Genomic DNA, 15,490 nt, shown 5'->3' with positions numbered 1-15,490 from the left:
ATCTCTGAATGACCCCAACTAAAAGGGTTTCCATTGTGAATCAGAAGCCCAGGGGAAGAAGTAGGCTTATTGTTATAGGTCACGTTGCACACATCAGCAGTACTGGAACCCTGCTACGAATCAGCTTTAGTACCACCTCCTCACCGATGGGGCGTGTCAGATGTAATTCTTATTGGCAAAGAATGGAGCCATGTCTGCCTCCCTACTTTATCAGGTTGTGGGAGGGTAAAATGAGAGAATGTGTTAATAGTAGTACTGTTAATGACCAGCTCTTGCAAGATATTAATGTGCAAGCACTGCTCAAAAAGCTTTACATGCCGGGCACGGTGGTTCATGCCTGTAATCTCAGCACTTTGGGAAGCCAAGGTGGACGGATCATCTGAGGTCAGGAGTTCAAGACCAGCCTGACCAACATGGCGAAACCCCATCTCTACTGAAAATACAAATATTAGCTGGTCATAATCCCAGCTACTCTGGAGGCTGAGGCAGGAGAATAGCTTGAACCCAGGAGGCAAAGGTCGCAGTGACCCGAGATGGCACCACTGTACTCTAGCCTGGGTGACAGAGCAAGACTCTGTCTCAAAAAAAAAAAAAAAAAAAAGCTTTATAAATATAACATATTTAATCCTGCAGAACAACCCCATTAGGTGCTATTATTTCCCCATTTTACAGATAAGAAAACTAAGGCACAGAAAGGATAAGTACTTTCCAGCCAGTGAGTAACGGAATTATGATTTGAAATCAGGCAACTTGGCTGGTCTGCACACCAACCCACTATGTGACATTGCTACTCATAAGGAAATACGAATATCATGTTAAAATAGACATGAAAAATACCTGTATGTGACGTAAGGATCTTATACTTTTAATTACCAGGAATAGATCTTGTAAGGCTGATAATAAGGCTGATAATAGCCCATTGCTATATTATTCAGTACTTAACAGAGGGCCAGATAGTCTACAGATATATGCACAAATTTGTTATAAAGGCTTCTACTTGAAGACAGTATAACAAATACAGCATATATCAACCTACAGATACAGTCTTTCATCAGTCATTTTTATAGTCTGTTAGCAAATAATTTTCTTTCCCAGCCATTTTCCGTCGCTTGTTTTGAGCCTGAAGTACAGCCCATAAAAAGAGAAGCTGCTTAAAGAGATATGTGGGGAATCGGAATCTTCCTTCCCCTCATTTCATTAGTGTGCATGTCCTCTGTGGAAGTAGGATTAAAGAAGAGTTAGCAGTGAGGGAGAGCATAAAGCTTGGCTGATGGGAGGGGTGGCCAGTGTTTGCAGGAGCATGACTATGGTGGAAACAAAGAACGAATCTGGAGTATGAGCATGATACTTGCATCTGAGTACGAATTGATGATAAGATGAACTGAGCAGAGAGAAGACACAAGTTTGTTGTGGTGGGTGTTCTAGATGATGCCAGGGGAAGTTGCCGTAGTGGGTAGGGACTGCAGAACAGAGGACTCATTATAAGGAAACTGCCACATAAGTTTGGAAATAATAATTACCCCAACTAAATAAGAAAAAGGGAGTCTACGAGGAGAAACAGCATTAATCTTAGGCTTGATCAAAACAACAAATCAAGATTTAGCTATATGGGCCAGGCACAGTGGCTCATGCCTGTAATCCTAGCACTATGGGAGGCTGAAGCAGGTGGATCACTTGAGGCCAGGAGTTGGAGACCAGCCTGACCAACATGGCGAAATCCTGTCTCAACTAAAAATACAAAAATTAGCCGGGTGTGGTGGTGCAGGCCTGTAATCCCAGCTACTTGGGAGTCTGAGGCACGAGAATTGCTTGAACCTGGGAGGTGGAGGTTGCATTGAGCTGAGATGGTGCCACTTCACTCCAGCCTGGGCGACAGAGCAAGACTCTGTCTTACAAAGGAAAAAAAAAGGATTTAGCTACATGCATTGAAAGGGAGAGTAGAGCTGGACACTATAACAGCTATGACACATTTCTTGGTGGAATTGGGAGTAATTCATCTACCGCCCCCTGCCACCATGACTCAGTTTTCCCATCTGTTCAGTAAGAAAATGATGCCTGCCATTCGTTTTTTTCACTGGAATGTTTTGAACGCTCTGAGTTTTTAGGAAGACAAACCATGGTCTCACAATTCATCTGTTTTCAGAGGTCGCAGGTGCATTGACAAAAGATCACTGTAATCACTGCTTGTATCCTTACACATTCTTAAGCCAATTCCAAAATGGAAACACACAATCAGGCCTTCTGCAAGCTGGAGGGTGCTCTGAAGAACGGAGGGTCTAAACACAATGACTCAGTTATACTAAGTCTTAGAGATGTCACCCACTGTGGTAGGCATGAATAAATCTTCATTTAATTAGGCTGATCATAAGCATCCAAATGTGTCCATATCAGAAATCTTTTCTTTCATTTTAAAGGCCATTCTTGACTGATACTGAATGCTCTTTGCATTTATTGAGTTGACAACCTCAAGTTTGGTTCTTATTATAATTTTGGTTTGATTTACTATTACATTCACTAGGATATTTCAAGGAATTGTATGAGGATTGCCATTAGGTATGTACCAGTACAATGGCAGGATAAAGAATGAGCAGTGGAATATATATATTCATAAATATTTCACAATATACCTACAAACCTGTGTATGCATGTGCTATAAAATAGCAAACTTGCTGTGCCTGTCTCTGGTTTAACCCATGTCTAACTTTTTTTAACTCGTCAATGCCTTGGATTGTGGAAAATAGAAGCAACCCCGTGATTGGAAGGAAGTACTTCCTCCTCTCACTTATGCCCTCTTGAATGTATCTGATCACTTCTATACCTTCATCCCCTTCTGTGTTTACTGGGTTCTAGGCTCTGTAATTACATTCACTTTGTCCATCTAAGCCAGCTACTTCTCCTACAGATCTGCCATTATGCCATAATATAATACTGTCCATTCGGAACTTGACCCAGTATTAAGTACTGTTGTCTTTAGAATGATGAACAGAGAGGATTGTCCTTTTACTAAAATATTGTTCCTTTCCATGATAATGGCAATTAGTGTATTTTCACATATAACCACATCACAATCACCCTCCCTTTGCTCTAGGGCAGAGACAGAAAACAACCTTGACCAATAGATTTAGTCCTACTAGAGTTCCTGCCTTCATTCATTCAACTAATACTAATACAACTCCCTCTGTCACAAGGACAACAAGCTCTGAGCCCTCATTGTCCCCCGCACTACTGGGTTATTGTTCTCTCTCAGTTCTCAGTGCTGTCTCATGGATTTCCTCCCTCCTATCCTCACAGCTCTGGTCTGCTCTCTGGTTGACCCTGGCATTTGGCTCAGGTAGATGTGTTGACATTAAGCTGTTTATGTTCCCTACAGATGAAAGTCCTTTGTTCAACGAACAAGACTATATTATGAGACCACTGTGTTCCTGCCACTGTGCCAGGCGTTCACAAGAAATATAAATGTGGCCTCTGCCCTTAAAGTGCTTCCATCTAATTCATAAAAAATAGTTAACATACCTGAAGTTGATAGAGCTCAACTGGAGTTAGAGAGGAGGGCCTATTATGTCCATGAGGGCAAGAGTCATGTCCGTTGCATTGTTTCTGAATCCTTAGAACCTAATCTGTTGCCTGGCATGGAGTAGATGCTCAGCAAAAATTTGTTGGTAGAATGAATGAATGAATGAAGGCTAGCATATTAGAATGGTATCATGCTGTGGTCCCAGCTACTTGGGAGGCTGAGGCAGAAGAATGGCATGAACCCGGGAGGTGGGGCTTGCAGTGAGCCGAGATGGCGCCACTGCACTCCAGCCTGGGTGAAGAGTGAGACTCTGTCTCAAAAAAAAAAAAAAAAAAGAATGGCATCATGGAAGAATCAAAACTCAAAACAGGTGTTGGAGGATAGCAAAAGTTGAGATTGATATAGACGAAAAGGAGCAAAGGGCAATTATTAATGGAAATAAATACAGTATGCATAACTTGATGACTGGATATGTTCTGAGAAATGTGTGGTTAGACGATTTCGTTGTTGTGCAAACATCATAGAGTGTATACTTACTTAGACACAGCTAGATGGTATAGTCTACTATGTAGCTAGACTATATGCTATAACCTATTGTTCCTAGACTGTAAGCCTCTACAGCATGTCACTGTACTGAATACTATAGGCAATTGTAACACAATGGTAAGTATTTGTGTATCTAAACATAGAAAAGGTATAGTAAAAATATAGTATAAAATATTTTTTTAAATGGTACACCTGTATAGGGCACTTACCGTGAATGGAGCTTGTAGGAAATGGCTCTGGGTGAATCAGTGAGTGAGTATGAAGGCCTAGGACACTTTATAAACATTGTACACTGAAGCTACACTAATTTTAAAAATTTCTTTCTTTAATAATTAATCTTAGCTTGCTGAAACTTTTATTTCATAAACTTATACATTTTTTAACTTTTGACTCTTTTGAAATAACATTTGGCTTAACACACATACACATTATATGGCTGTACACAAATATTTTCTTTATATCCTTATTCTATAAGCTTTTTCTGTTCTTAAATTATTATTATTACTTTTTAAACTTTTTTGCTAAAAACTAAAACACAAATACACACATTAGCCTAGGCTTACACAGGGTTAGGATCATGAGTATCATTGCCTTCCACCTCCACATCTTGTCCCACTGGAATGTTTTGAGGTGCAGTAATACACAGGGAGCTGTCCTCTCCCATGATAACAATGCCTCCTAGGTACCTCCTGAAGGACCTGCCTCAGGCCATTTTACAGTTAACTTTTGTTTTTTGTTTTGTTTTGTTTTGTTTTTTAGTAAGTAGAAGGAGTACAATTCTAAAATAATGATTAAAAGTATAGTATAGTAAATACCAGATAAGTATTTTTCAGCTTCATTATAATATTATAAGACCACCATTACACATGCAGTCCATCATTAACTGAAACTTCGTTATGTAGTGCATGACTGTACAGTGAACTTAAAAGGAATGAGGAGTTGTACCTGATTGGAGCACACTTTACATGTATTAATAAGTGTTGGAAAATAAGTTTCTCTCTTTAGGTAGAGTGAAAGGAGTTCAGCCCTGTTAAATATAAAAAGGAGTCATGGATGGCTTTTGTGGGTGAATGAGAGAGTGACAAGGGAAAGATAGTGTTTAAATGATCAGGATTATAGGAGAGAAACTGGAGCAAGGAAGATCTGCAAGAAAGTAGTGGCAATGCAGGCATAGGCAGTGAGAAAGTAGAAAGAGACAGATATGAGATTCCCACTCCCCCAAACCCCCTGCGCCGCTCCAAAATGAAGTCTTGCTTTGTTGCCCAGGCTGGAGTGCAGTGGTGTGATCTCAGCTCACTGCAACCTCTACCTCGCAGGTTCAAGCAATTCTCCCACCTCAGCCTCCTGAGTAGCTGGGATTACAGGCGTGTTCCACCACACCTGGCTAATTTTTAAAATATTTTTAGTAGAGACGGTGTTTCACCATATTGGCCAGACTGGTCTCAAACTCCTGACCTTCAAATAATCCACCTGCCTCAGCCTCCTAAAGTGCTGGGATTACAGGCGTGAGCCACCACACCTGGCTGATATGAGATGTTTTGATAGAAAATACAACACAATCTCATAACTGGGTAAGGATGGATCCAACATAACTACAAGGTACCTAGAAATCTTATCCAAAGTTTAGGAAGGAGAGATGATTTGAGAGAGGACAAAAGTGGTTTTGGATAAGTTAACACAGGGATGATAGTGACGTCCAGTTGCTATCCAAACAGAGATTTAGGTCTTCAGAAGGGTAGAGAAGGCACATTAGAAATGTAGACTTGAGCATTGTCAACATACAGGTTGTCAAGGAATCGTGTAGATCTTCAGTGATCGCTTTTAATTTCTCCCATAATGTGCTAGTTAGAATCCAACTTTCACAACATTGATACAGATTGAGTATCTCTTATATGAAATGCTTGGGTCCAGAAGTGTTTCTGAATTGGGGTTTTTTTCAGATTTTGGAATATTTGCATTATATTTTACCAGCTGAACATCCCTAACCCAAAAATCCTAAATCCAGAATGCTGCAATAAGCAATTTCTTTAAGTGTCAGGTTGGTGCTCAAAAAGTTTCAGGTTTTGGAGCATCTCAGATTTTGGATTTTCAGAGTAGGGAATACTCAGCCTGTAATGATAGCAATGATAACGTGTAACAAATAATAGCAGCCGCAGCAGGTGAGTTATATTTCCAGTGTTGGTGTCCCATTAAGATTTGGAGCCACATTGAATGATGTCTAGGTTGGTGATACTCTCAGGAAGTGGGAGGTTTGGGGTTTTCAGTGACATATATTGCAATTCATTGGGTGTTTGAGTGAACTTGGAAGATTGCCATGTTGACTATCTCCTGCCTGTACCTCCAGAGCTCTGCTATGGCTGAGACGGGCTTCCCACATGATGAGTTATCTTTGCCTTTCATGTCAGCTGTAGATGTACCATTGTACTTCCTCATTAGGCAAAGTAATAAGTACTTAACATTTAAACATATGTTGCAACATACTCCACAATCTCAGATATGAGTAGGTCATATTCATAAATTCTTTCTTAAACAAAAATTATAATTGTGTTTCTGCTGTGGTATAAACTCTCAATTCCCATCAGACAATTATCTGGGCTGGGCATGGTGGCTCACACTTATAATCCCAGCACTTTGGGAGGCTGAGGCAGCAGGATAACTTGAAGCCACGAGTTCAAGATAAGCCTGGGCAACAGAGCAAGACCCTGTGTTTACAGAAAAAAAAAACTAGCCAGGCACCATGGTTTGTGCCTGTAGTCCCAGCTGCTTGGAAGGCTGAGACAGGAGGATCGCTTGAGGTGACACTGCAGTGAACCATGGTTGTGCCACTGCACTCCCACCTAGGCAACAGAATGAGATGCCATCCGTGATATTTTTCCCTTGAGTGACAGTTTATTTTTGCAAAGTTATCTCGGCCTGTGATCCTGTTTGATATTTTAAAAGAAATTTTCTGTCTTGTAAAAAAAATTATGAAGATCACCTTTGAATGATTTGCAAAGGGAAATGAATGTAATCCTATGAGAAGTTCAAAGGACTTTACATTATCTGTGGGAAGAACGCATAAAGCCTTTGGTGCCATGCCAGACTACTTTTTAAATTATAAGTATTTTGCAGAGAGCAATACAATTGCAAAGAATAATATGGAAGCAAACCTGCATTTGGATTTCTTCTCCTCTACTGTCTCTATAGGCTTCTTTCATCGAGACTTAAAGCCTGAGAACCTCCTCTGCATGGGACCAGAACTTGTGAAAATCGCAGACTTTGGTTTGGCCCGAGAAATCCGATCAAAACCTCCATATACAGATTATGTATCTACCAGATGGTGAATACTATTTTTCTCAAAATTATTTAATTGCACTTCTTTAAAAAGATATCATTATGCTAAGGATAATGTTAAAGTCACAAACGTTAACTTTTCACTAAGAGAAATAGTGCAGTCTGAAACACATATTTATAGATATGTTGGTAGTGTATAAGGTTAAAAATCTTGTGTTCTAAATCATGTTAAAAGAAAACCTATTATGCTTTTCTATAATGTACGTAAAATTTTATATATAGGCCTTCCTGAGGACAGCTTCCCAAAAGAATTGTGTAAAATATTTTGCAAAGACCTGTCTGAGAACCATCTAATTGCTATTGTGAAAACTTCGAGACACTGGGAATTTGATTTAAGCAGTTTGCCGTGACCAAGTAGCCTACACACAAGTTGTAGGTTTTTTCCTTCCTCTCCCTTTCTCTCTTAGTTTTCCCTTCCTCTTTCTCTTTTCTCTCTTTTTTCCTAATTCTTACTTTCTCAGTGTTTCTCAAAGATGCCATAGAGAAGTCTCCTGTAGATAAATGCTCAATAGAAAATATTGTGAACTAGAGAGGCACTACTTGTCAACAGCAGCCCACGGCAATTGCCACGTTCTCACAATTCCATTACACCACAGTGAACTAGAGAGAAAATAGGAACATATTCACCCCCTCACTGAGAACTGATTGTTATTTAATTTAATGTCTGAGCAGTGGAAGCAATAGCTAGCAGTTAACCTTTGTTCCTCCAGGTACAGGGCTCCAGAAGTACTCCTGAGATCTACCAACTACAGCTCCCCCATTGACGTCTGGGCTGTGGGCTGCATCATGGCAGAAGTTTACACCCTCAGGCCACTCTTCCCTGGAGCCAGTGAAATTGACACGATATTCAAAATTTGCCAAGTGCTGGGGACACCAAAAAAGGTAATGATACAGAACAAAGGCCGATGGGCCAAAGCCAACAGCCTGCCATGCTCCCTCCGCTCAGCCCTGTTCAGCACTGGCACGATTGAGCACCTGCCCATTCTAGACTTTCTCTTGACCTCAGTCATTCTCCACTGCCCACATTTTCAGACATGGCTGACTTCTCTTCTTCCTCCTGTTCTTAAGTATGACATCTGTCATGGCTCCTTCTGTCTTCCTCTCTATATCATCTCGCCTCCCTTGCAGAACTTCTCAGTTCTCTTTGCTACAACTCTTATGCCTATTCAGAAGTCTCCTAAATGTAATCCTTAGCCCCTGCCTCCCTCCATTATTACTCCACTCACATGTTTACAACTCTCTATGGGATTTTCTCCTGACTCCCTCACCATCACCTCAAACTCATCATTGCCTTTTGTTTACCACCCTACTAGCTTCCTTCTTTCATTCTCCATGTTCATTTGTGGTCTGATCATAATCCCAGAGCCCCCACCTTGAAGCTGAATTTCAGCTTTGCCTTCTATCTTTCTCCTACTCCCCGTGCCCTTCATCCAAGCGGCTGGTGGGTAAATCCTGTTGAATATTGCCACATTACATGTCTCACGTGGCTCTTGTTTCTTCAAGTCCACTGCTGCCATCACAGACTGGACCGCAGTCACCTGCCTGTGTCTAATGGCATCTTCCCCATCTTTCTGCCTTCAAGTATTTTCACTCTGGCTTCTTGTCCAGTCTGTGGCCAGATTCAACCTCCTAAAGAACAGCTCTGGTACTGACTTGCCCTCATAAAAGTATTGGTTGACTCCCCATTGCCCAGCCTCGTAACTCCTATTCCTATCGCTCACTTCATTCATTCATGTGTGTGACTTGGTTGGCGGCTGGGCAGGAGGGATTGGCTTAATATGAGGAGGTGGGCCTGCCTTTTCCAGGGATGCCTTCTGTGGTTTTTCTGAATCCTGAAGGTTCTCTGTGGTGCTGCCTAGTGGGTGTCCAACTTGGAAGTAAGGATATCGAAGTGCCTGGAATGACAAATAAGGCTGGACTTGAAGCCAAGAGTTCAAGACAAGCCTGGGCAACAAAGCAAGACCTTGTCTTTACAAAAAAACAAAAACAAAACTGCGATCCTCCTGTCTCAGCCTTCCAAGTAGCTGGGACTACAGGCACAAACCATGGTACCCAGCTAGTTTTTTGTGTGTTTTTTTGGTAAAGACAGGGTCTTGCTCTGTTGCCCAGGCTTGTCTTGAACTCTTGGCTTCAAGTCCAGCCTTATTTGTTGAAGTGCCTAGAATGACAAATGTACCCCTAACAGCTGCATGCCCTGAAATTTCCCTGCTTCTGTGCTCTGCATGTAACACCCTCTTCCTGAGTGATATCTGTCACATGGGCATCAGTAATCTCCCTCCTCACTGTTTCTCTAATCTCCTCCCCATCTTCATCTGTGTCCTATGTTATTAATATAATGATTTGTATACATAGTTGTTTCTTAGACCATAAGCTCACTCAGGACAGGGATTTGTTGTACGTTTATTTTCCCAGGTCCCAGCACCATTGCTGGTACAAACTAGATCCTCAAAAAAATTTTTTAATCATTTGAATGAATTACTAATGCCACCTCTTCAAGAAAATTTCCTGAGTCCAATGCTGGAATCTTTCTCCTCTGCATGTCTGTACCTTTACCTCTCTTGCAGCTTCTGTCACTTTTACTGTGCATTATTACTTTGTTTTAAATAAATGCTCTTTTCTCTTTTAAGAACAGTAATACTCTTAAGCCCAGGATTTATATTGGATCATTTTTGGATCTCCAACAACACTAAGCATATAGTGGGCATTCCAGAACTGTCAAGTGAATGAATGATAAAAGCTATATGTATTGCCACTTGGCTTTAAAAAAGAGTGGAGGAACAATTACCTTAGGCTGTATGTTATAAAATAGTAGAGTGTTAGAACTAGAATGAACCTTAAAGACCATTTATTTAGCATTTTCCATCATTCACTCCAGCATTTAGTGTCCCATAGAAATGATGCATGAAAAAGTGGAAAGCTTGAGACTGGGTGAAACACCTTTCTTTGCTGCTGGTCTTCACATGTATACTCTGAATTATCAAGTTGAAGATAGCATAGGTAGAGTTTCACAAATTTATTTATCCAGGAACGGGATTTTGTTTTGTTTTCTCCAAAAGAATATCTCGTTTGCAGTTTCAGAAACCTCTGTCTCATGGAACACAGTTGGGGAAATATTAATTTGTTTCAATCCCAAAATCTCAAGAGATGGACTATCTTACTTAAAGATTATTAAACAAGTTGGCAAATCCAGTGTCTTTTCCGCTATTCCCCCAATTTCATGATCTTGATAGTCTCTCTATTAATCCAAATCTATGTCTCATTCCACACAGTGCCATGGTAGTGAATGTGGGTGGTTAATGAATATGGGTGGGTAATGGCATGGTTGCCTTTCCATTTGAGGCACACGTGCCAGAATACAAACTTATATCACAACAATTGGCTGAGCAAGATTTTCTATCTTTTCCTTCTTTCAGACTGACTGGCCTGAAGGCTATCAACTTTCAAGTGCAATGAACTTCCGTTGGCCACAGTGTGTACCCAATAACTTAAAGACCTTGATTCCCAATGCTAGCAGTGAAGCAATCCAGCTCCTGAGAGACATGCTTCAGTGGGATCCCAAGAAACGACCAACAGCTAGTCAGGTTTTCTTCCATTTTCTTCTGTTATGGAGTTCATATCTAACTCTGAATAATTTCTATAAATTGCATGGGAAATATTTAGTATTTAGTATTATGGGTGAGAAATAGTACAGAATACCACTAATGGTGTACTATACAAGGTATGAGAACTTAAAATAGTTTGAAACTTACTGGGTATAAAGTAGTTACGATGTAAACAATACAGTTGCTTTGAAAATGGGCATATAATTCACATGATACATCACCATTTATATGAAAATGGAAATAAACAAATATTTATCTGTCTTTGGAGAATGTTTTCAAATCTATTCTCTAAGAGTTTCAATTATATAATAGTTGGTTTATAAGCCGGTACTGGTTGTTGAAAGGCAACTTCTTGTTATGTAAAGTCCAACTGACTCATGACCTAAAGAGATTGACAGATGAGACAGAGCTAGGATAGTAATTGCACTTAGCATTTCATAGCACTTTATAGAGTGCAAATGCTTGAGTATATTTTATATGATTTTTAATCCAATGAAGACTCCATGCAACAGGCATTATTGTTTTCAATTCTGTAAGTGAGAAAACTCAATCTTGGAAAGTTTAAGCAATTTGCTGTAATAACTCATCCGCTAATTAGTTCAAACAGTGCAACTAACTACAATTAAACCAACTGACCTGAAGTATGAAGTCAGGTCCACTGATTTCATTGCTCCTGCTTTCCCAATCTATCTTCCCTTGGGCCACTTAGACTTAAATAATGAAGTATACCCAAAAGAGGTGTAGTAATGCTGTGGTCTCTTATCACTCACAGGCCTCTTACAAGCCTCCTTTGGTGCTAGTTACATCTGGCTCCTTCTCAACTTGTCTCACTGACAGTTACTTTGCTCAGAGGATCAAATAAGTGACCAATTCTAATCAGAGAAGATGATTCATAAGAGTGATGAGGGTATTTGAAGAAAGTGCCAATGTGGTGGTAGAATTTGTGATAGCTGGAGAGATGATAGCTGGAAGAATAATTAAGGAGTGTAGAAAAGCAATTTTTCTGAAAGCTGAAGGAAAAAAGAACTACGGTTTGGTGTCGTAAGGCTTTGGATGGCTCAAGGGTTGGAAAGCTCTCAGGAATGCAGTTCTGGTGGTGAAATTCACAACTGGCTACAGGGCAGAGAAGAAGCTTTTTGATGAACCCAGTTTTTTAATGGATGCATATAAGAAATGAAAAGAAAAAGATTCTGTAACAAGGAACCAAGAGAGGAATATATGCTTTTAAGAATAGTGTGAAAAGCTAAAAATACCCCCCAAATCAGTTAAGACTTGCAAAAATGTCTGCGACTACAGAGAAGGCTCTCAAGTTATAATAGATGCTAGAGTCTGGGACCTCTACCAGGCTATTCCCATTAATTGCCTCTGTATCTACACTTGCATATAATCATTACAGATGTTTTTAACTGTCCCAGGCCTACTCAGAAAGATTATGTTATGCTTAATAACTTTCATTCAAAAAGACAAGAGAATACAGGGAATATTTCAGAAAGAATTGTAAACCCCTAAACTTTAAGTTATCTCTTGGCCATCCAGAAAACTCAGTTATCCAGAACAACTGACACGGTTTTGTTCTTGATAGGGAAGGGTTAACTATATCATGTGTTACACTCCTGGCACTTTTGGGATAAAAGCATATGTGCCTGCTTATTTTGTACTCAATTCTTCAGAATCTTCCAGGATCATTATGTTTGGCTCTTTCAGTTTTATATTATTTTTTTCTTCTTCTGTGGAATGAGGAAATAGGCTTGGAAGGATGAAATACCCTATTTAAGACACATGGCAAATAAGTTACAAAACCAGGATCTGTGTTGATCCAGAATGCTTTTTAGAAGTAGCCAGGGTAACAGCAGTGTAACTGACTACCATATATAAATAACTTTGTGTTGCAATCATTACATATATTTTATGGTATCTTAGATAAGAAAAATCACAAGAGGTGTTAAAAATTCAAGATGCTGTTTTCTAGTTGGGCTAAGAAACAGTAGTAAACTGGTCACAATGAAATATAGCCCAGTAATCAAGACAGTGGTAACTTTCCTGGCTAGATTTTTCTCCTAAAGCCTTTTTTGTCATTCCAGGCACTTCGATATCCTTACTTCCAAGTTGGACACCCACTAGGCAGCACCACACAGAACCTTCAGGATTCAGAAAAACCACAGAAAAGCATCCTGGAAAAGGCAGGCCCACCTCCTCATATTAAGCCAGTCCCTCCTGCCCAGCCGCCAACCAAGCCACACACACGAATTTCTTCACGACAACATCAAGCCAGCCAGCCCCCTCTGCATCTCACATACCCCTACAAAGCAGAGGTCTCCAGGACAGATCACCCAAGCCATCTCCAGGAGGACAAGCCAAGCCCGTTGCTTTTCCCATCCCTTCACAACAAGAATCCCCAGTCGGTGAGCAGCCCAGATTCACCAGTGAGCTTCGTGTCTGTTTATTCCTCTTCTGACCCCATTATTGGGTGAAATATTTTCTTTTTCAGTATACAGAGTGTAATCATGGTAGATTTATGTTTGCAACAGCATGGAATTGTGGAAAGACCCTTGGCTTTGGAGTGAAAGATCTAAATTCAAGTTCTGGCTCTGCCTGTTAATAACGTTGTCACTAATGGGGGCAGTATAGGGTAGTGGTTGAGAGCTGGCTTCTGCAGCCAGACTGCCAGGGGCTCAAATCTCAGCTCTGCTGTTTAGTAGCTTGATACTTGTGCAAGTGATCTGGCCGCTCTGCTCCTCATTTTCCTCATCTGTAAAATAAGGATAATAATAGTACTTACCTGATACAATTGCTTTGAGGGCTAATGAGTTAATACTTGAAAAGAATGTAGAATAATACCTGGCACCTAGTTACAACTCTGTAAAGGTTAGTAATTATTATTAATCCCTATGGACTCAGTTTCCTCATTTATAAAAGGAAGATTATAGTACATGTCTTATCTACCAGACAGGGTTGTCATGAGGATCAAAGGTCATGATGTTTTTGAGATGTTTTGAAAAGCATGAAGTGCCATATTAAAATTTTTAGATTGTTATCTACATTATTGCTGTTAATCGATACTGTTAATGCTGGGCTATTAACTGAGCCCAGATCTTTCTGCTCCTCTTGGGCTGGTTTTCAAAAGAAAACAGTGAGTGTTAGATTTAATAAAATAATAACTTGTCAGGGGTTCTATTTTCATTAACTTTGCAGTGCTGTCTGAAGAGGCCAACTGTCTATCCTTTATGAAAAAGTGGCACTTTCTGTGTCAGTTAGTATTTGCTGAGTGCTGGCTCCCAACCACTGTGATGTGAGACACTGCCAGAAGCTGCAAGGGTGGTATCTCTGGCCTGCTCACTTTATTGCAGCACACAGTTTAGAAGTGGTGTGTGTATGGAAATATCCTGTTATAGCTAATTCTTTGTAGCTAAGAGATAGTAACCATATCTAATGAGAAGGCAAAAAAAAAACATTATTTGCACTGATTTCTATAAAAGGGCAAGCTGACATCTTAACCTTAATTTCTTACATCCATATTTATAACAGTGGAGATCGTATTAACTCATCTAGGATGAGACTGAGTATGAATTTAGCCATCTTCCTGGTGTGTGAGAAGTATCTTAAAATTTTTTTTATCATTATTTTTTACAACTTTAACATTCTCCATGGATGGCAGCCGATGTGATCCGTGAAGGATGAGTGAGACAGAAAGACTGGGAATGTGTTTTCCACAGTTGCCCCTTCAGATAAGTCATGTTATGCCCCAGGAGCCTCCTTTGCATAGCAGAGGAAGTTCAGAATGGATATTACTCATGGATGAGTTCTGTTAATGCCATATATTGCTTCCCCCCAACCCAATTTGTTTACACAGAAAATCACAGCTGGCCTGGAACACAAGAATGGTGAGATAAAGCCAAAGAGTAGGAGAAGGTGGGGTCTTATTTCCAGGTCAACAAAGGATTCAGATGATTGGGCTGACTTGGATGACTTGGATTTCAGTCCATCCCTCAGCAGGATTGACCTGAAAAACAAGAAAAGACAGAGTGATGACACTCTCTGCAGGCAAGTGTGCTGCTCACATTTGTAAACAGACTGATTCTGGGATTTGTGAGATTATTGGTATGTATCTGAGGATACCCACTGTCTCTCATGCTGACCCATGCCATGCTGTCTTCATTCAGGTTTGAGAGTGTTTTGGACCTGAAGCCCTCTGAGCCTGTGGGCACAGGAAACAGCGCCCCCACCCAGATGTCATATCAGCGGCGAGACACGCCCACCCTGAGATCTGCAGCCAAGCAACACTATTTGAAGCACTCTCGATACTTGCCTGGTAATATAAATGACTTGGCTTTACTTTGATTATTAATAAGAAACCCTGTCCTTGCAATCACATATTCACGAAGGTTCTGTTTTAGAAGGCAGATACTAGGGGGCTTCCCTTCAGAACTGAGGGGAACATCATAAATATTTGCTGAAGCCCAAGCCTCACTTTTTTTTTTTTTTTTTTTTTTTTTTT

General features: G+C 40.3%; 1 protein-coding gene across 3 annotated transcripts in view; it reads left to right on the top strand.

The window, feature by feature from the left end:
- CILK1 (ciliogenesis associated kinase 1) overlaps positions 1-15,490 on the top strand; it is a 61,078-nt gene that overhangs the window by 34,884 nt on the left and 10,704 nt on the right. For 2 of the 3 annotated variants that reach the window (XM_017858230.1, XM_017858232.1), the window contains 6 exons: positions 7,247-7,379; positions 8,104-8,275; positions 10,807-10,974; positions 13,077-13,418; positions 14,846-15,036; positions 15,156-15,304. In XM_017858230.1, the coding sequence (XP_017713719.1) occupies positions 7,247-7,379; positions 8,104-8,275; positions 10,807-10,974; positions 13,077-13,418; positions 14,846-15,036; positions 15,156-15,304 (1,155 nt within the window). The remainder of the gene's footprint in view (positions 1-7,246; positions 7,380-8,103; positions 8,276-10,806; positions 10,975-13,076; positions 13,419-14,845; positions 15,037-15,155; positions 15,305-15,490) is intronic. The other variant, XM_017858231.1, reaches the window with a different exon arrangement.

The sequence above is a fragment of the Rhinopithecus bieti genome, unplaced genomic scaffold (genome assembly GCF_001698545.2).
Source record: "Rhinopithecus bieti isolate Rb0 unplaced genomic scaffold, ASM169854v2 scaffold_48474, whole genome shotgun sequence".
NCBI classification, from domain to species: domain Eukaryota; kingdom Metazoa; phylum Chordata; class Mammalia; order Primates; family Cercopithecidae; genus Rhinopithecus; species Rhinopithecus bieti.
The sequence above is the reverse complement of the archived record's forward strand: the minus strand, read 5'-3'. Positions and strand labels throughout refer to the sequence as shown.